This window comes from Engystomops pustulosus, chromosome 4, assembly GCF_040894005.1.
Source record: "Engystomops pustulosus chromosome 4, aEngPut4.maternal, whole genome shotgun sequence".
NCBI lineage: Eukaryota > Metazoa > Chordata > Amphibia > Anura > Leptodactylidae > Engystomops > Engystomops pustulosus.
Genome location: NC_092414.1, coordinates 86589671 through 86612470, shown reverse-complemented (window position 1 = coordinate 86612470; position 22800 = coordinate 86589671). Strand labels below are relative to the sequence as shown.

At 39.9% G+C, this 22800-nt stretch overlaps 1 protein-coding gene across 1 annotated transcript in view; it reads left to right on the top strand.

Annotated features, from left to right (window-relative positions):
* The first annotated feature begins 13224 nt into the window (after window positions 1–13224).
* Window positions 13225–22800, top strand: part of TMCC3 (transmembrane and coiled-coil domain family 3) — a 42208-nt gene continuing 32632 nt past the window's right edge. Inside the window, exon 1 of the mRNA XM_072146582.1 lies at window positions 13225–13432. Coding sequence (XP_072002683.1) covers window positions 13355–13432 — 78 coding nt within the window. The 5' untranslated portion in view covers window positions 13225–13354. The remainder of the gene's footprint in view (window positions 13433–22800) is intronic.

Genomic DNA, 22800 nt, shown 5'->3' with positions numbered 1-22800 from the left:
TCTGTGACAATTGGATTTTAAAAATGTTGGGTTGTCATAAGAACCAGGATTAACACTAAAGCTTCATTATAGACACACTTGATAACTGTTACAGCTGATCATTGTAGCCTAGGACTAAAGTACAATAAATTACCAATATCCAGAGGTCCATTTGTAACTAGGGGTCGTATGTAAGTCGAGTGTTCTTAAGTAGGGGACCGCCTGTATATCATTTTTAAAATTAAAGGGTGTTGTGGGACTTTACCTCACCCTGTAAAGTTGTTCTAGCTATCCATATGTGGCTGTATGTGATATGCATTAAGAATGACCAGTCTTTCTATCAGTAGTAAAATAATACAATATAAGGTGTTGGCAGGGAGTTTCCAATAAAGGGTTTAATTTCCCATGCGAGGCATGTGGCAGTGACTTCTTCTGAGGGAGATCATGGCATAAGATCATGTTGGATGAAAAAGGAAAATGATGGCCCTCTTGCAGCACCAATGCTTAATTGGTAGATGACTTTTATCTATCTTTCTGATTTTACCACCACCCTTATTTTGTATGTACAACCAATGTATTTGTATGTCTATTGTATATAGAGCATTTTGTGCCCTAAAAGGAAATTTACCATTTGGTAGAATGCAGTTTAAACCAAACATACCTTTAGGTTCCTGTTGTTATGGATTCAGAAACATATCTGGGTAAGTCAAGGAAAATTGAATTTTTAATGAAAATATTTAAAAAATACGCTAATGAGACTCAGGTGCTCCTGTTGCCTTCACACAGGGCGCTGAGCCTCTCTCATTATCTTAATTATTCACATCTTGTCACGGACACCCCCGTGATCCATACCGCAGATCGCGGGTGCACTTGTGCCCCTCTCCGCTCCCACTGGAAAGTATTCAGACCTCTTTAAATTTTTCATTCTTTGAAGCCAATTGCTAAGACCAAAAAAGTTATTTTTTTTGCTCATTAATGTACACTCTGCATCCCATTTTGACAGAAAAAAACAGAAATGTTGCTATTTTTGCTAATTTATTAAACAAATAAAACTGAAATATCACATGGTCATAAGTATTCAGACCCTTTGCTGTTTGATGGTGGAATAAAAGTCTTTTTTCTTTACCACAGAGTGTTGCTTCATCATTTGCTACAGACCCTTTGCTCTGTATTGAGTAGAAATACCTTTTGAGTAGAATACAACAAGGAGCCTTCTTTGGAATGGTGCAGCAAGTATTGCACACCTTAATTTGGGGATCCTCTCCAGTTCCTTCAGGTTGGATGGTGAACGTTGGTGGAAGCCATTTTCAACTCTCTCCATAGATGCTCAATTGGGTTTAGGGATCTGGCTGGGCCAGTCAAGGATGGTCACAGGGTTATTCTGAAGCCACTGCCTTGTTATTTCTAGCTGTGTGCTTAGGGTCATTGTCTTGTTGGAAGGTGAACCCCAAGCCCAGTCTAATGCGCAGAAGTTTTCATCCAGGATATCTCTATACTTGGCCGCATTGATCTTTCCTTCAATTTCAATCAGTTGTTCTGTCCCTGGAGCTGAAAAACACCCCCATAGCATGATGCTGCCACCACCATGTTTCACTGTACTTCTTAGAATTAACACCAAACAGTTCAGTCTTCGTCTCATAAGACTATTTTTCATATTCCTTCTTGTGTTTTTATTTATTTGCAAACTGTATGAGGGGTTTAATTTGTCTTGTACTGAGGAGAGACTTCCATCGGCACACTCTGCCTGACTGGTGGGGGGCTACAGTGATAGTTGACTTTGTGGAACTTTCTCCAATCCTCCTACTGCATTTCTGGAGCACGGCCACAGTGAACTTGGGGTTCTTCTTCACCTCTCTCACCAAGGCTCGTCTCCCACGATTGCTTATTTTCGCTGGACAGCTAGGTCAAAGAAGAGTTGTGGTTGTCGCAAACTTCTTCCATTAAAGGATTATGAAGGTCACTGTGCTCTTTTAGGAAGCTTGAGTGCTGCATAAATTCTTTTGAAACCTTGCCCAGATTTGTCTTGCCACAATTCTGTCTCTGAGATCCTTGGGCAGTCCCTTAGACCTATTATTCTCATGTGCTCTGATATGCACTGCGAGCTGTGAGGTCTTATGTAGACAGGTGTGTGCCTTTCCTAATTAAGTCCAATCAGTTTAATTAAAACTGGATTCCAATGAAGGAATAGAACCATTTCAAAGAGGATCAGAAGGAATTATACAGCGTATGATTTCAATATCATCACAGCAAAGGGTCTAAATACTTATGACAATGTCAGTTTTTATTGTTTAATAAATTAACAAAAATATCTACATTTCTTTTTTTTTTTTTTCAAGATGGGGTATAGAGTGTACATTTAAGAGCAAGAAAATAACTTTTTTGATCTTACCAATTGGCTGCAATGAAACCAAGAGTGAAAAATGTAAAGGGCTCTGAATACTTTCTGTACCCACTGTACCTCTGGAGGAAGTGGAAAGTAACAGTCATGTAACAAACAGAAACAACTACAAACATAATACCGTAATTATATAATTCTAATATGAATATATAACTGCCAAAAAAAATTATGTAATTTGGCAGCATAGATAAAACATGAAGCTAAAGTATCTTGCAAGAGAAAAGAGTACAGTATGTCCTAGTTTGTCCCATTTTCATTGACCACTCACAGTCTGTGAGGATATGCGGATGCCTTATGGGCCGTGAAAAATGTACAAAAGTGGAAGCAGCTTGATGTTTGAATTGAATGTTACTATGCAGCAAGTTAAATGTTACCACGTTTCTGAAACTGCAGAGAATAATCTCTTTTTGAAGACGCTGCCCAGCTGTTTATCAGCTCTCAATAGAGTGGCAGACTGAATGCTTCAATAGTTAGCAATGCCCAAAACCCTACTTATAAATGTCCATGAATTTTCTTGAATTTTATTAATTGCAGCTTTACTGACAGATGGTAACAGACAGTTATAATACAGTCAAAGGTGTTTGGCTAGCTAGAGCGAAAACAAGACTGCTTATACAGCATACAAAAAGGTGGATTCTGATACCCTGTCCTATTTGCTATAAACTGTTAACTAGTACTTATCTCAGGTATTTATTTTCTACAATGTGTTAATCTGTTGTAAATATGATGCTACAAATAAAGTATTTATAGAACCGAACTCTACTTTGCCCTTTACAGATTGTGATAATTTAATGCAAAAACAAAAGGAAACAGTCGATGCACAGCAGAAGGGGATAATGTGGGCTTGAACAGGGAAGAACAATACAATTTTAGTAGCTGATGGAAAAACACAAGCTTTTGATATTAAGCCAAGTTTTACTTTGGTTTTAAGTCTGGATAAATCTTTGGAGATCAACCTGCAAATGCAGCGGTAATACATTATAAAACAACAGATGTACTTGTTATGGAATTTATGTGTTTTTTAAATCCGTCACAAACATTTTTAAAAAAATGTATTTAAATTAAATGCTGTTGTGCAGCTTTTTCACATAAAGTAAAGGGGAAGATCTACTAAGACTAACCAGGGCCTTATTTACATGTTTCTGTAACATGGAAGTGCACTAGTGTTCACCACAGTCAGCATTATGACTGTGGTCATAGTGCCAGATATTATTACCAGATTTGATCCCATTAAACTATTAGCCCCTTCAGAGACGGTATAAAATGTCCATTCTTTATGTGAAATCTCACCTGTATAAAAAAATATATATTTCCAAAGTCATGTGAAAATGAACAGAGAAAAGTCAAATTTTGCCTGAAATAAGTCAAATTTAGAGGCTGCAGGGGGGGGGGGGTGACACTCTCACCCCTATCTTTGGTTCTATAGTATGTAGATACATGCCGTTGGTGACATATTAAAGACTAGAATCTCATCTTTCAGTTCACATTAGGCTTGTGGTTCTCTAAGCTGAAGAAATACAAGCGGTTTAACGAATGATCTCTATCTGTGGCTAGCATTTCCAACTAGGCATTTAACTGCCGTGTTTCGGCGCTCCCAGAACCACAAGGCAAAAAACAAATAAGATGGACGTACGCATTTGCATAAACCATAGACTTCTATATTTTTAAAAATGTATCCTCTTTGATTCGACTTAATAAAGGTGAGGACTCTGAAATGCGCTTTGGGGTTGTGATCACTGGTGTGCTACTGACCATGGGTATGCATTGATCAACTTTGCTACATATTACACTTTACTTGTACAGGCAGTCCCCGGGTTACATACAAGATAGGGACTGTAGGTTTGTTCTTAAGTTGAATTTGTATGTAAGTCGAAACTGTATATTTTATCATTGTAGTTCCCGACAATTTTTTTTTTTGCCCCAGTGACAATTGGCGTTTCAAATTTTTTTGCTGTAATAGGACCAAGAATTATCAATAAAGCTTCATTACAGACAATTTTAAGCTGATTATTGCAATCTGGGACTATTTTAAAGCATCCAGAGAGCTTCACCAGAGGTCACAGTGGGCAGAGGGGTCCGTCTGTAACTATGGGTTGTCTGCAAGTCGGGTGTCCTTAAGTAGGGGACCGCCTGTACTGTGGTACATTAGACTAACGCTGGATTAAGTGCTGGATGTGCTTTTACTTCGTTTTATTGAATTTTTTGCATTGCTATTCCATCTTTGTAACTGTATCATCTCTATATACATTTGTGCCATCTTTGGATTTGGATTGGGCATTGTGACTAATATATACATTGTTAGCACATCAGGTAGCCGCATATGTCCTGTTAATTTCCTGAATACGTTTTTTTGTGTACTATATGATATATGTATGTTTATTATCTTTATATTTTTAATGAATAAATAAAGAATATTTTGTAATTTTTCAATACTTGGCTACTTTTCTGCCCAGTTAATTAATTATAGGTTGAGTAGTCCTTTCTGAAAACCCTTTTCTGCAAAACCACGCCAGGTCGTATCATATCTGCAGTGTCCAGTGACATGAATGAATATTTGGAAAAACATGTCCACTGGCAGTATACAGAAAACAAAATGCAAATATAGCTTTACCTGTTCATGCATACATGCAAAAAAATGTGACTATCTATTAGCAGTCCATCAGAAGTAATCGCCAGGCTTTCCTTAACCGCCATTTTTGGGTTGATAATGAGTCACTTCTCAGCTATTCTATTACTAGTATCAGTAGCCCAACTATACTATTAATCAAGCCCGATAACATTTAGGGACAACTGTTTGTATGGAGCAGTATAAGTTGTGGGGGACTGTATTATATATGAAGAACTATTAGACATAGCAGGCAGAGATACACTGTCACCCTATTTCATATCTAATCTTTACACTGGTTTACACCAGACGTCCACCGCATCTATATCTTATCCATTAAAATTATAATATTCAAATAAATTTAATTTATAACTAAAACAAATAGTTGATCATTTTGGAGCAAATATAATTAAGTAGTGATTCCAAGTAAGAGCTCACTTCTATAACAGGTTATTGTCATCTACAGGTGCAGAGTGCAGAATTCTAAAGATTTGCATTCTTAAATGTGTCATCTGTACACATGGCAGTGTTCTGCATTATAGTATCAGACCTACTGTAAGCTGTCAAATGTGGGTCAATAAACCTTTGACTGAGTTCAGATGCGGGCAGAATTGTAAATGCAACCTTTAGCTATAATAAATGCTATTATTTATGTTCACAAGTAAGAGTGGTTCCCCTGCCCAAAGGCGGGTTCTTAAAATAGCATTAGTCCCTTTGATTGCATGAAAGGGGAATTAGATAGTTGGGGCTAAGCTACTATACATACAAGAATTCTGAAGAACTGTTGTTTTTGGGACTATGATGTTGCCATTTGGGAAGGTTTTTTCCTCTAGTATGAGGAACTTTTAGGTGTTTTGCCTACCACTGGTTCATCAGAGAAGGATTGAAGGATTGTAGGTAAGACTTGATGAAAGAGTTTTTTTTTCAAACTCAGCCTTAATCATCTATGTAGCAGGGTACTGGGCATGAATGTGTTTGATGGAAATTCCAAGAAGAAAAAATCAACAGAACAGCAAAGGGGAGTCAAAACAAGGACATTTTTGATTAACAGTGCTTTCTCACAATACGATCTTGGTTCGTTTTTAAATGAACTAAAAACTCATGCGATTTTGTATGTTTACCTTGCATTTGGGTGGTTTGAATCAGTTGATCTTCATTTCTAGAAGTGTAGCAGGTCTGAAACGGAATAAAACCAGCCAAACACATGGTAAACAAATAAAAACCCAAACGTTTTCAGTCCATTTGTGTGATAGTACCGTAGAGTAATAAAAAATATACACTGCTTTGCTTAGCTAATGTAGAAATGTTATATTTAACTGTTCCAAGCATCATGAAATTTATTTACAAAGCTGCTAAGGTTTTATTTAGATAATATATAAACTGTGAAATTAACTGGAATGTAATCCTACACTTTAGGTCCTATATTTAGAACAAATACACATGGATAGTCACCTGCAAGTCCAGTAATTATATGACCGATCTCATGATGGAAAACAAATTACACTAACTGTGTGGCTTTTCTCTCGTGGTTTCATGTCATTACCCTATATTATACATGCTCACAATTTTTACCCTCTCCCCACACACACACTTTCTTTACGTTACCTTCCACGTTTCCTGATTTGAATGTTGCCTGGTTTGGTAGAATTTACACCTGTTTAAAAAAAATAATAATTTTGGTTAAAAAAAATGAATAAAATGGACAAGAAGCATGTGCCTCTCATATAGGGTTCTTTGGGCTTCTAATGTGAATAGTGCCCACTTCACTCACTATTTATGGCTTAAATCGCCTATTGATGGATGTCCCTAGACTTTTGGACCACCTCTTTTAATATTGATGCCTTTATTCAAATTGTGATTGTCCTATTAAAATATTTGTCACAGATCGTGAAAGGGTTAAATGAGTTGCCCACTTATTAAATGTTGTTGTTTGCATAACAAAAAGTTATACAATTTTCGGATATATTTTCTGTATCACTTCTTCATGGTTTTCTAGATCTTTGTTTGCTTTATTTCTATTGTAAGCTTCATCGTTTACTCCCTGCAGATAAATAACTGTCCATGGTCATGTTATGTCACATGGGTGCACTGCTCATTAGGATCACAGAGAATAATCAGAGCTGTAAATATATAATGAAGCTTCCAATTGAATGACAGAGATCTAGAAAACTATAACGCGATAATGCAACAGAAAGTATATATTAAAATTGCTAAAATTTGCATTACATAAACAATAACATTTCTTTGCTGACAGATAGGGAGTCTGTCATCATTTTGCAATAGAAAGCTGCAGGCGGTGCCCTGGAGAGCTGTATAATCATACGTTTGTATGTAGCAGCAGGACTGTGAAAATTTTAATTTAGGTTTGCAGCTGCTGCAAGTGCTCTGGGCTGGTCTTTGTGCTTGAAGAGATTTCTGCTCTTTTCTGCTCTAAGTTCCTCCCCTCTGCTCTGGGTGACTGCTGTAGATATCTAACCAGAATTGTGATACAGCTCCTATTTGTAGGAGATTGAAGTTGGCTGTAGAGTAGCACAGTGCAGAGGGTAGAAAGATCCTCAGATTGATAGGCCGTCCAGAGCCCTTGTAACTTAACTTTTCACAATCCTGTCTCTTCTAACAACATAAAGAAAGGTGTGATTATCATTGGCTGCTACCAAACACTGTATACAGCTTTATATAATCAAAACTGCTGACATACCTTCTAAGTTCTTTAAATAAAATAAACCCCTTTTGCCATTTTGCTAGTCATAAAAATTGGAATAAAAAGTGATCAAATGGCAGTAATAAAAACATCAGCTCTTCCTGTATAAACTATACTTTTACAGGTCCATACACCAAAGTATGAAAAACGTATTGGCCTAAAAATATGGCAAAACAAGACATTTGTTTTTTGTACATAAGATTTAAATTTAGTGTATTAAAACACAATAAATAATGTAGGAACTTATTCTAAATTGCACACTATAGTTTGCCGTGCTACTGTTTGATCGGGTACCTGGTACCAAAAAATAGTGCAAAATATAATATAAGAAAGCAGGCACTATTAGAATGTAGAAGTTATGTTAACCAAAATGATTTATTAAATAATAGATAAAAATGATCCAATAGATCACACGTCTGACAATAGTTCATAGATAATGGTTTACTGCAAACCTGTCCAACCTTTTTTTGCCCAGGGACCAGGCAGAGACCGGCTGTAAACATAAATATTCTCCAGGGACCGGTGGAGTGCCTAGCTTATATTGTCCCATTTCCTGCCCCCACCCTCTGCCCTCAATAGAGCAGTGAAGACTGCTGCAGGGGAATGGGGAGGATGAGTACAGAGGTTGGCCATGTGTTTGGGCCGCGGACCAGTGATTGGTAAAAAGTCATTACTATCATATAAACTATATATATATATACACACACCACTTTTATATAGATTGCATATAAACTTCATATATGTGCTCCACTAATATCATTTACATCAAATATATAAAGCTGAGTGTGTGTATGAATGTCCGCCAAAGGAATCTGCACAGTTGCGTTTAGAATCACCAAATTTTGCACAACCACATTTTGACTCTGGGAACATCATAGACTTTATTTTAAATCAAAATTTTCACCCTGGCAGTTAGAAGCTGAGCCGTGATTGGTTGCTGATTTGCCACAGGTCATTAATAAGAGCTCTGAGCTTTGTTTGGTTACTGTAGACAATCAGTATAAGACAGCTTATATGTGAGGTAAGATGGATAGAGAGAGAGACCGGTAGGAAGAGTGAGTGAATGACAGAGAGACAGGCAAAGAGAGTGAGTGACAGAGAGACAGGCAGGGAGAGTGAGTGAATGAGAGACAGGCAGGGAGAGTGAGTGAATGAGAGACAGGCAGGGAGAGTAAATGAGTGAATGAGAGACAGGCAGGGAGAGTAAATGAGTGACAGAGAGACAGGCATGGAGAGTGAGTGACAGAGAGACAGGCAGAGAGTGAGTGACAGAGAGACAGGCATAAAGAGTGAGTGAGAGAGAGAGAGACAGGCAGGGAGAGTGAGTGAGTGACAAGGAGACAGGCAAGGAGAGTGAGTGACAAGGAGACAGGCAGGGAGAGTCACTGACAAAGAGACAGGCAGGGTGAGTGAGTGAAAGACTGAGAGACAGGCAGGGATAGTGAGTGAGACACAGAGAGACAGTGAGAGTGAGTTAGAGACAGATAGGCAGGGTGATTGTGTGACAGAGATACAGGCAGGGAGAGTGAGTGAGTGACAGAGAGACAGACAGAAAGAGTGAGTGAGAGACAGACAGGGAGAGTGAGTGAGAGACAGAGAGACAGGCAGGGAGAGTGGCTGAGTGAGATAGAGTCAAGGAGAGTGAGTGAGAGACACACAGGGAGAGGTAGATACATAGATAGATATAAAATATTTTTTGTTACCAATTCTATTTTGTGTACAGACACACTGTGGTTTACACCCACTATATAACACCTACTTTATAATGAACCTGACACAAATAATGCAATTTCTTATTATGCCCAATAAAAGTGCCCTTCACCTAAAAATACCTACACTAAGTAATTCTTCCCAAAGCCTTCTGTATTGTCCTCACAAGCCCCTCTACCCAATGGCGGATCTTCATATAGGCGGTATGGGCGGGCATGGGCCCTTCGCAAGCCAAACACCCCATACGCGGGCCCTATAAGAAGATTCAACATCAGTAAAAAAAAATCTATGCTTACCTTCGGGATTCTTCGGGACCCTGCGGCTCCGTCTTCTCCATGCGGCTCTGTCTTCTCCTCTTCTGGCCCGGGAGCATCACTATGAAGTGACAGTCATAGTGTATGTGCCGCGCGGGCAGGAAGAGAAACAGACAGAGCCACAGGGCCGGCAAGAAGAGGCCAAAGGTAAGTATAGATTTCTTTTTTCAAGATGGACCTGCTGCTGGTGGCTATTTCTGTAAAGGGGGACTCTGCTGGTGGACATTTCTGTAAAGAGGGACTCTTCTGGAGGACATTTCTGTAAAGAGGGACTCTTCTGGAGGACATTTCTGTAAAGGGGGACTCTACCAGAGGACATTTCTGTAAAGGAGGACTCTACCAGAGGACATTTCTGTAAAGGGGGCTCTGCCAGATGACATTTCTGCAAACGGGGACTCTGCTGGTGGACATTTCTGTAAAGGGGGACTCTGCTAGTGGATATTTCTGTAAAGGGGGACTCTACCAGAGGACATTTCTGTAAAGGGGGACTCTGCCAAGAACATTTCTGCAAAGGGGGACTCTGCCGAGAACATTTCTGTAAAGGAGGACTCTGCTGGTGGACATTTCTGTAAAGGCAGACTCTGCCGGAGGACATTTCTGTAGAGGGGGAGCGCAAAGAGGCCGGGCCAGCCAGGGGCAGCTGTACAGATCTCTAACACTGGGAGATTTGGTCTGGACAGTAGTCGGGTTGGATGGTTTCATGCAGTTAGAGAATGTGATTGGCATTCCTAGATGAGTTATAAGAGCAGGTTTGAAGTTCATCATAAACCCCTTAAGGACCAGGCCCTTTTTGGTTTTTGCGTTTTCATTTTTCACTCATCACCTTCAAAAATCTATAACTTTTTTCCATGTACAGAGCTCTGTGATGGCTTGTTTTCTGCATAACAAATTGCAATCCGTAGTGATGCTATTTAATATTCCATGACGTGTACTTGGAAGCGAGAAAAAAAATCCAAATGCAGTGAAAATTATGAAAAAAACATTTGCGCCATTTTCTTGTGGGCTTGTATTTTATGACTTTCAGTGTGCGCCCCAAATGACATGTCTACTTCATTCTTTGGGTCAATACGATCACAAAGATAACAAATTTGTATAGGTTTTATAATGTCTTCATACATGTACAAAAATTAAAACCTCCTGTACAAAAAACTTTTCATACTATGAGCTGTAGGTGGTGTAATTTTTTCCAACTTTTGCTGATGTTTTGAATCTTACCATTTTTAGGACTGTGTGACCTTTTGATCACTTTTTATTGAATTTTTTATATTTTGCAAAATGGCAAAAAAAAATCTGTTACGGGGTTAAACGCAGTGAACAACCGTTATAATATTTTGATAGATCGGGCATTTTTGGACGACCAAATTCCTAATGTGTTTATGATTTTTACTGTTTATTTATTTGAATGTGATTTGAATTTTTACGTTTTTTTAATTTATTTATTTTTTTATTTTTATTTTTACTAATTTTCAGACCCCTTAGGGTACTTTAACCCTAGGTTGTCTGATTGATCCTACCATATGCTACCATTCTACAGTATGGCAGTATATGGGGATTTTGCACATCATCTATTACAATGTGCAAATAGCACATTGTAATAGATAGCATAAAACATGATAGCCCCGGATCTTTGTGTGAACCGAGGCTGTCATGGCAACGGATCGCCGCTCCCTGATGATGTCACGGGGAGTAAAGATCCGAGCCAAGATAGCGACGCCCATGGGCTATTGTGTGAACAGCCCATGGAACACTTAATCAGCCACTGCCTGTACTCAGTAATGTCCTCCACAGCCCCCAGTCCGTCAATGAGCCCCCCCACTGCCTAGTTAAAAAAACACTTATACTAGCCTCTCTCTTCCCTTCCTCTTCTTACTGCACACTGCAGGACTGAGGCGTGGAAACTTCATCACCTCACGTCTCCTTGAAGCAGGGGACACTGGGTCTTTGCGTTACTGTTTCCTGCTCTCTGTAGTGAACAGCTCTGTTCACTCCAGTGCGCATCCCTATTTGTGTCCTGAGGACGCAGATGATGTTGAGAAATCTGACAGGACAGCTGGACTCCAGCCAAAAGATCTGGGGACCATGCTTTATATTATCCTACCTGGCATCGGAGTGGGTGTGTCCCGCTAGTTGACCCCGCCCATCTTTTCCTCCCTTATGCATCCTTACTATTCAACACTTCATGTCATGTGACCAGGGTGATGTCATCTAAGGTGTACCCTTGACTTTTTTGCAAAATGCACCCAATGTATGCAGCTGATCACATGAAATCACAGAATGTCTCCATAGACTTCTACATCCTCCATGGCGGCATGCTGTTATTTCATGTGATCAGATACATACATAGGGTAGATTTTGCAAATGTAAAGGGTATAGGACCTTAGCTGACATCACCCTGGTCACATGACATGAATGTAACAAAAGGCATTGTTTAATATAATATTTCCTATAAATAAATAGAGGTTTATAGGTATGTAGTTGAATACAGACAGTCCCTCAATACAAAGAGCCAGGGCAATGATTTGAAGAGACACAGAGCTAACAGTCAAAATAAGGGAGGTGGTTCACTGGCAGCCCAGGAGAAAACAGAGTCATATCTTGAGTAAAAGAGTCATGTAAGCTAATTTGCATATTAGAATAAAATTCTGGTGACAGGTCTAATTTAAGGGCAGATACACACTGGCCTTTTTCCACATTTTTCACCGAACCCGTTTTAGACAGATGCAGATTGGTTTTCTCTCTCTGGCTTTAGTGATTTTTCACTGATACCTTACTGAACCATTCCTTTCAAAAGGCTTTTTCACACTTTAATTTTTTGACCATTGATCAGTACAAAAAATTGTAGAACCTGTCCTTTTTGTGTACACCGACAATATTAGATCAATGGAAAAAAAAACTATGAAAACGTCTACTTCTGAAAAGAATGGGTCAAAAAGGAATCAGTGAAAAATCACTGAAGCCAGGAAGAGAAAGCCAATCTGTATGTGTCCATTAGCCAAAATGCGTTCAGTGAAAAATCACTGATGTGAAAAAAAACGCCAATGTACATCCTACATAAGACTTTTTTTTTATTAAAACCTATACAAACACGGTGGGCAACGGCAGTGCGCGGGGAGAGGAGGAGGAGGTGAGCGCCGCTCACTCCCGCCCCTTTCCACAGGGATGTATGGTGCACGGCGCCGTAATACGGGAAAAGATAGGACATGTCCTATCTTTTTCCCAGGTACGGAGCGGTTCGGTGCCGCACCCGTAGGGCGTCGTGCGCCCAATGCCGTCTATGGGGGACGTATATCGGTGGTATACCGTATATACCTCCTTGCAGCAGTGTGAATGCAACCCAAGGCTATAAAAAAACTGATACATTTGTAATAACACAAGAGTCTACCAGTAGACGAGCCTCTCTGCCTTGGCTATACGGTGTATTGGCTATATCATAAGTCTATCTGCAGAGGACACTTGTGCTGACTAGAGGAGCTGCAGCAGTGAAAGGGTGGAGCAGGCGGGGCTTGTGGCTGTGACCCGCCCTGATACACAGGGACATCCTCACACACGCAGGCGGCAGCACATTACTGTGTAGTCCCCGGCCAGCGCTGGTTATGTGCCCCTTCTAACACATCCCTCACCATTAGCAGGACACTAAGAGAGGCGCCATGCCGGGCAGCGACACAGGGATAGCCGTGGACAGGACGTACTCTGATCCCGAGAGGCACCAGAGGACCAAGACCAGGGTGAGAGAACAGCACCTGACGTGGGGGCACTACAGCTCCCAGCATTGCGGGGGTACATTGGAATCTGCAGCCGCTGTCATGTAATGGGAGTGCAGGCAGCTTGTACATGGAATGGGAGTGCAGGCAGATTGTGCATGCAATGGGAGTGTACTCGGCGGAGTACAGGCAGATTGTACATGTGTTTCTCCTGCCCGCGCTCCCTGAGGTGCATCCCTCGGGCGCCATTTACTATATATATATATATATATATATATATATGTGTGTGTTGTGTTTCTGACTGGAGCCCCGCGGTGTTGTGGTTGCGGCTCCATACATACAGCACCTATACGTGTCAGCAGGTACTTTCCATCCAGTGACGTCTTGTAGACATTGACATGTTCGGGGGTTCAGCCTCATGACTCATCCTGTCGTCCAGATCCCTGCTGTGATGTTTGTGTTCTCACTGTGCGGCTTGTGTATATGCGTTATTCTGCTGATGTATACAGGACGTGTCATTATGTATGTAGAATGAGTCTCTCGGGACCACAGCAGGGCAGCTCATGTGTCAGAGAGGTGATTAATATATATCAATAACAGTGCCACAGGAAACCACAAATATCTATCTACTTTCCACTGTAACAAAGTGTTATAAATAGTGACTACCACATGGGAGGACTTTCCCAAACTATCCAGGTAGCTTTTCTGTGGATTCCCATTCATCACCTGCCTTATTTCCACCAGTTTTGCTGATTTTTACCCTGTATTTTACAATATGGCATTTGCTATATTCAAGTTTGGCACCCCAGCACGTTTAGGGTTAATACAAACATACTCCGTTTTGGAGCATTTTTGTCTTGGCCTTTTTTTGCATTTTCTTATTAATCGGGTTTCAGCACAGCAAAAAAAAAAAAGTTTAGTTTTTTTAAACTTATGTAAGGATAGGTGCTTTCTACTTCAGAGTATTACCTTACCTTAGTTCAGTGTTGCTGTCAAGGAAGAGATGGAGCCAGTGGTACAGGTTTTTTAGGATCATTTAATTTTAATTGAAATCTAGCATGATAAACCAGGGACACTTACTCATAGATCCACACTAATGAGCCTGAAAGGCGCTGGGGAGGGGAGCAGGGGGTGTTACCAGTGCCCCTCTTTGTGAGTTCACAGGCTGTTAAACTGTCTCCCCCTCTCCTCTCCCACTTCTCTCCCTATTCTTGATGTAATGCAACAGCAGCAGAGGAAGTTTCAGTACACAGTGGCAGGGGGAAGTGCTCCAGCACAATGTAACAGCCTGTGAAGCTACAGCATAGGGGGAACTCTGGTGATGGCCCCGAGAGCCGTCCTGTCTTCTTTGCACAATTTAAAACCTTGATTTTTTTTTTTAGAAGGAAGGAGGACATGGATGATAAATATAATAAGATTACCACAGTCACGGTGCCTGGATCTATGAGTAAGTGTTTTGAGGGATTTTGATGGTAAATTTCCTTAAAGCTCCTTACCCAGCTTGTGAATTTGGTTGTAGAAACTCTATTCATGTACTTGCAGGATTTACTATAATCACTGAACTGAATTCTGCATATCCATTCAATTCAGTGATTCTAGGTTCTGTCTGGGAATCCGCAAGTACATGGAGAGAGTTTGTTGGTTGAATTCTCTCGCGGGCAAAAGACTTTAAACTTCATTTTGACAGCTGACAAAGTCGCTGTTGGCTGGACCCTCCTGGATCATAAAAGTTTTCTGTTGATGGAAATGACAGATAAGGGATAGTTCTCATCTCCATTATTTAGTGTTTTTTTTTTTTTTCATCACTTATTTTGAGCCATAACCATGTGGCTAAATACACAGAACAGGTGCAACTCTCTACAGATTAGGGGTGCGGTCACATGTTTAGGCTGTTTGGGGGAGATAAACACATTGTGTTCATGTAAACGTAATGTTAACATAATGCAATTGGGTAAATCTCCAAACAGACTTTGGTTTGCATTCCACAACGCAGTGTAAATGCCACATGTATACACACCCTGTGCCTGATACATGTGTAGTCTCCACAGACTGCTAGCTGAGGTGCAATGGCCCTTACCTTGCTAGATGCAGTTAGTGCTGTTTAGTAGGGAGCTTTATATGCCTAAAAAGACGAGTACCAAATTGAGGACTTAAGTGCCAGATGTGCTGCAGCCAACTTATGTCCCAGGGCCCAGGACCTGTCTGTTTTATAATTTACTTGATCAAACTTGACATAAGGACGTAACCCATCTGCCTGTACGCATTCTTCAGCCAAGCCCTGTTTCCTGAACCAGAAATAATGGACTGTGCCTGCCACTTTATTTATTTGGAACGCTCCTCTACTAATGCACTGGGAGAGATTTATTAGGAGTGGCATAGTGCTCCAGGGTATCATCACAATGCACCATAGGTGTATGCCTGTCGTGGAATCTGATCAACTCATAATGCCAGGTTGTAGTGAATATTGTTTATTACCTATTGTCAACATAGAAAAGTCACAGATTCTGACTTGAAGGCTACACCCCTCCCATGCTGACACAAATTACACAAGTGTTTTATGTGGGTAAAGTGCTGTAGTTATTCTGTGTAATACAACACTCGTATGGAAAGATCACTTTTATTGGATTGTCTAGTCATTTAATTTTTTGGGGAAGTAAACTGAAATACGTATATACTCGAGTATAAGCAGACCCAAGTATAAGCCGAGGCCCCTAATTTTCCCACAAAAACCTGGAAAAACCTATTGACTGGAGTATAAGCCGAGGATGGTAAAAGCATTGGTCATAGCCTCCCCAGTATATAGCCTGCCGGACCCTGCCCCATAGTATATAGCCTGCCGGACCCTGCCCCATAGTATATAGCCTGCCGGACCCTGCCCCATAGTATATAGCCTGCCGGACCCTGCCCCATAGTATATAGCCTGCCGTGGGGGAAGCCAGAAAGGCGAGTTTTGATATTTTTTTTTTACTTGAGTAAAAGCCGAGTTTGGGTTTTCAGCGCATTTTTTTTGTGCTGAAAAACTAGGCTTATACTCGAGTATCTTATCTGTTGTCTTCTGCATCCGTGCCTCCAGCAATGGTGTCCTGACTAGTACTACTGCCAACACTAGTTGTAATGGTCGTCTACCAATAAGCAGCTTCGGCTCCAGGTTTCAGTAGGCCCCTGGGCGACAGAGCCTCAGTAGAACTCACATGGCGGCTTAAAAAATTCAGAAACTAACAGTCACCCTAAAATATTCCATAGTATATCATACCAAACAGCCTTCTCTTGATTTTTTTTTTTTATATACAACTCCCCACACCCCTATGGATTCATTAGCTACACCCCCCTTGCCCCCATGGCTTCCTTATGTGAGCCCCCCAGCAGCCCTGGGCTGGCACTTGCTCAGGTATGCCCAGTACCAAGCTGGCTAAGCTTCAGCTGTATATATACAATATATTGCTGAGTTGCAGTATAAAGATTCTCCTGGTATTGTCATACTGTTTTACTACTCCACTAAAATAGCTTGGGATTATTTAACATTCGGGTATTTATGTCCATATTTTCCTTTCTTTTTTTGTGGTTGGGTCTTTTCATCTAATATGAATATTATGGAAGTAACGTATGACTTGTTTACTTCCATGTTATCTTGAGTATTTACCAGAGCTAGGTCTTTATCAGCTGCTCCACATGACTCAGAGCTGCCTGGACATGCTGACATTTTCTTTTCCAGCATCAACTGCATATGTAAGGAGAGCCTCATACACCAGCAGTGAATGGGAAATGTTATGAATAGACTTGAAAGAGTATTGCCCTGCAGTGAGGCTTGCTTATATTTTCCAGGAACTTGCTAGGTTTCCTGTGCTTTAGGGGATGTGCTCAATCCCTTATCTCTGCACCGCCCAAGGTATTCATGATCCCTATAGAGTTCTTAAGTCTTCCAAGTCTGAGTATTGTATAACTATGTAGCAGTCCCTCCCTTTATTGTACTGGTAATACAAATGCATGGTTCCTTTTAGAGCAGATTCTTTACATGTAATAATTTTACTGGCAATTGTTTTTATATTCAAATATACAGTTACCTGCATTAACCCCTTATCACCGACACTAGTTTTCAGCTCAATGATCAGACTTGAAATCTGACATGTTTCACGATAATTGGTTATAACTTCGGAACGCTTTAACATATCCCGGTGATTTTGAGAATGTTTTCTCGTGACACACTGTACTTCATGTTAGTTATAAAATTTAAGTGATAAGTTTTGCGATTAGTTCTGAAAAAAAGTGAAAAATTGGCAAAAGTTTGTAAAAATTCTTCATTTTCCAAGTTTGAAATGTTCTGCTTTTCAGACAGGAAATAAAACTACCCAAAAAATTTGATAATTAACATTTCCGGAATGTCTGCTTTATGTTGAGATGATATTTTATGCATCCTCTCATTTTTCTAGGATGTTATGAGGCGCAGAACTTTAGGTGCGATTTTTCTCATTTTCATGAAAATTGCCAAAACTCACATTTTGAGGGACAACTCAGCTTCCAAGTGACTTTGAGAGGCCTAAATAATAGTAAAACCCCATAAATTACCCCACTATAGAAACTTCACCCCTCAACGTATGTAAAACAACTTCTATTAAGTCCATTAACCCTTTAAGTGTTTTCACATGGGTTAAGACAATATGGACCTGCGATTTAGAAACTATGGAATTTTTTTTGGAAAATACATTCATTTAGGCCAAACTGACAGTTTCAGAATAAATTAAATGATGAAATGCACTGCAACGCTTGATGCCCAATTCCTCCCGAGTGTACTGATACTCCATATGTGGTGGTGACTGCTGTACGGGCGCACGGCCGAGTATAGAATGAATGGAGGCGCCATTCACAGCAGATTTGTATTGTCACATTGTACGACCTATACATTTTTATTTTTTTTGGTAATGCAAACATATGAGGGCTTATTATGTACGGGATGAGATACAATGTATAGATAATTTATTTTGGGGGGCCTAAAGCTTATTCATGAGATTTTATTAACTATTTCAAGGGGGACACAAACAAAATCAATTTTTAATTTTGGATTTTTAGCATTTTTTTTTCCCCCGCTCACCGTAACATAAAAATAATGCTTGACCGCGGCGTGTAAGGGGTTAAACACCCGGGATCTGAGTTTTTCCGATCCTGGATGTTAGTGCCGCGTCTGGGCTGTAAGATCACAGCCCGGCACCAGCAAGACCCGGTGTCCCGAAATCTTCTTCTGACGCACTGCTGTAGAAAGGCGTAAGTGTCAGAAGAAGTACCCTTAATGACCGCTGTAAAAAGCTGATAGGGCGGTCATTAAGGGGTTAATAAACAAAAATATCATTGTTTTTGTACCTTTACACTGGCCTCTTATTATGACAAGGTCCATTACAAATTGTAATTATTCACATAGTTCACACATAGATGACGTTGTGTAACAGTTTATGTATTGTTTTCATTCAATCTAAACATGGAAATGGATGTTTCCCCAACTTTTTTCTGCTGTATTGTATCACGTGTTTGATTTCATAAGCCAAGGAAATTGTTCATGTTACAATTAGTGAGTGTTTACTGTAGCGGAAAAAGATACGGATGACCTAACTGCTTCTCAAAATCGGAATGGTAGGATCAGACACCTTGTATCCCTACCAATCAAAATTAACCGGGAAACTTCTCCCTTTTCTGTTTTGTGGCCGAGAAATTACATCGCTGGCTGACTAGAGCAATGGGAGTGTCCATGGTCTTGTGATGGACAATGTAGTAATCTTCTTATATTTGTTATACATGGCCTCCTTTCTTCTGAAATCCAGTTTTAAAATTATGCTAATGAGTCTGAAGGGCTCTTGGGGCGTTACCAGAGCCCCTTGGTGAATATTTGCACCATTTCTGCTTATTTTGGTGCTGAAGCCTGCTCCACGGATTAGATAACCTAGGACATGAATTATATATATTTGTTTTGTTTGAGATCATGCAAAAATGAACACCATCTTCAATAACTTCACTAGAAAATCAAAGTTAAATCCATACCCTGATAAGTCTATGAATTCCAGCCAACGCCGTTCCATGGATTCATGGGCTGACCATGGTTATCAGATTTAACCCTAAAATGGATAGTATTCTGCAAAAATGTCCCTTTTTGGTAGTGTTATGTTGTAAGGTTTTTCGGCTTCACAATTTTGTAAATCTCCTTAAAAAAAATATTGCATAATTGAGGGTTTAGTACCGCTCGCATAAGCTTATATGCATTGTAATGATCAAATTCTCTGGCATGACTTCTATAGATTACATCTTGCCCAAGATGATGAAACCTAGACTGTGAATGCCTAAGCTCTTCTTTCTATCTCCCTGATATCCTTGTCCATCAGTCGGTATAATTGCACGCCAGGAATCTGTAGATAATGGAGGGAGTTGCAGTGATTGGAGGCTTACTTATGCCAGCCGATGTGACATTATCCCTGTGACAACATTGCACCATTTTATGATGTTGCCAGAGCGACAGAAAACCCCTCCATTGTTTCGCCTTGTTTTACATGTTAACGTCTGGTGCAGATTCAGCTCTTATCTGGGGATACAACCACAACTTGTAACGTAAGATGCTGGTGGCAACAGGTGAGATAATTGTGGTGCCTGCCATTGCTTCTCTCATAACTCTACATTTCCAAGACTGTCTTAATCATTGATGGGTGTAATCTAGTTGTATTTCTAGCAGTGTGTAGTTTATAGATGCAGTCAGTCTGGTTCCTATAGAAGAGAGTTTAATGAGCCGAGTCACAATGTAGGAAATGCACTGTGGCAAGTATTGAAAGCTGATCTAAAGGTACAAGACTGGAGAAGAGAGCCAACCTAGCAGCCATAATAAATATTTCAAGGATTGATTTGTTTGTAATGGATAACTGTTATTTCTTTGTGTTAGTACAAGGTGCTTCTGGTAGAAACAGTTACTGTAACTTTTAAAGAAATGCTATTCTGCACTGAGCCTAGTATAGGGCCATGTTCACAGCTGCATCACAAATCCAGACAAATACAGGACGACTTAGACTAATGTGACTTAGAAAACCTGAGCATACCAGCAGACCCCTATTATTGCTGTCCAGTCTATTTATTGCTCTAATGGGGAATGCATCATGTATAATACCACAACATATCTTGCATTTTTTTTTTTACTGAAACTAATTTGTGCTAGGAGAATGTGTGCACATAACGTTCTTGCTTTGCTTGATCTAATAGTTTAGCGTTTGTTTTCCACACAATTGCTGTCATTGTGACAAATCTGTCGTTGTGTGGAAAGTTATTTGGAACCATATTGAGCTGGAACAATTTCCTCCCTCCTGCCTCAATCTGTGGCCTGAAATGATGTTGTTCTCTCCTATGAGTTGTTGAATTAATCTGTGATGCTACTGTTGGACACTGATCCTTTTATATGAAGCTGTACGGTCTGTGCTCTGCTATTTCCTGACCTGAAATAATAATTTTCAGAGTTTCACATATAAGCGCAAAGCCAGCCTATCTTTGGAGCTTTATACAGCTGTATTACTCTGCTAAACTGAAGATGCATGTGTACGGAAGGGGAAAAAACTATGTTGGTCAGATTACGGCTGCACCTTGACTAGTACATGGTAATAATCCTTAACTGGCGTGACCTTTTTCCTCCTTTTTAGTTTGTTTTAGTTTTTTTCCTTTATACAGCATTTCTAATTTGGAAACTGAATTGTGCAACAACCCTTTCTCAATATTTGCTTAGTCTGCAGTTGTACTTTTGTGATGGTGTGTTTTGTGTTTTTTATTTATGGAATGGTTCCACACTTTTTTGATGCAGGTTTTAAAGACAGAACTTGGTGAAGATGGTACGCACAGAAAACATTTAAAAAAATCCATTGATACTTCTCTTATTTTATCCTCGTGTGAACCTACATAATCCAAGTGTCTTTTACTTGTATCAGGCTGTTATAGATTTGCTGTACTTATGGAATTTGCAGCATCATAAGTCTGCAATCTGCACAGGCATTTCAAGGAAATGGAACATTTAAAGGAAACCTAACACCTTAAAAAAAAAAAAAACTATTAATACTCACCTCTGCTCCTCTTCACATTGATCCTGGTGCTGTCCTGGATCACATAGAAAAGAAAGTTATAATTAGCAGCACAGAGTACGGGGACAAGATGTCTGGTGCTCTGGGCTGCTAATTATGCACGCCCAATTTATGCACGCCCCGCCACCTCCCTCTCCCATGCATGGGAGAGGGAGCTGGCGTGGGTGTGCATAATTAGCAGCCCGTAACGCTGGACATCTTGTCCCCATGCTCCTTGCTGGTAATTATAACTTTCTTTTCTATGTGATCCTAGACAGCTCCAGGATCAAGGCAAAGAGGGTAGTGGAGGTGAGTATTAATATTATTTTTTTGTTTTGGTGGTTGGTTTCCTTTACTTACCACTATGCATACACACCTATTGGCTAAACCCTCCATAGAAAGCTAGCTCATGATGAAGCTGCAGGGTGAAACGTACGTCAAGGTGATTTCTTTCCTCAGCGTATTCCAGTATACTGTCTGCATGACACAAGGTGTATATACAGGATGTGCTCTCTGCATTCAGTCTGAGGCACCCTATGACCCATTTTTTGATTTCTGCACTTGGGTGCTTTATATGTTTATAGCAATAATGTCTTTAACATAGCTTGAATTTTAGTTGTCTGAAATACTGTCATTTTTATGACTCTATATGTATTGTTTTTGTTTAAGTGCCTTCTGACTTTTCCGGTCTATATTTTTGATGAGATAGTATATTCTCCGTTGTACGTTGTTATTTTACAGATAGTCTGTATTCTGGGTCCATATATAGGGGCATGTTCTAACTGGTCTTGCCTTTTATATATTTATACCTTCGTCATAGCGAGTTACTGTCACTCGCCTTGGAGCTAAATGTCCCCCCACTTTTCTTATTTTTTAAGTTGGTGATTAATGTTATTTTTGACTTGCTCACCATATATCACTTTTTGTAATTAAACTGTAGGTTAGGGTCTAGGATTAGTGAGCTAAAGATTAGGGTAGAGCCAGGAAGGAGGTACTTCTGATGGTAGATTCTTTGTGGTAGGTTTCCTTAAATGGTATTCTCTCATTATGTTAAGCCACTTAATTGTATCTGTTCTCTGTAAATAATGTATTAAATGACCACCCATTGATTACTATTCTTGGGCCGACTGATCCTGATTAAGGATTGGAAAGGGGAAAGAAAACCCAATGTTGGGAACTGGCGGAACTTAGTCGAAAAAGTTAAAAGATATGAGTCCAGCATAAAAGTTGATGGTCCGGAAGCAAAAATGTGGAAGGAATGGAATAATGGGGAAAATTAGAACTGAGTGTTCGTGTCATTTTTCTGGGATTTTTTTTTTTTTTTTT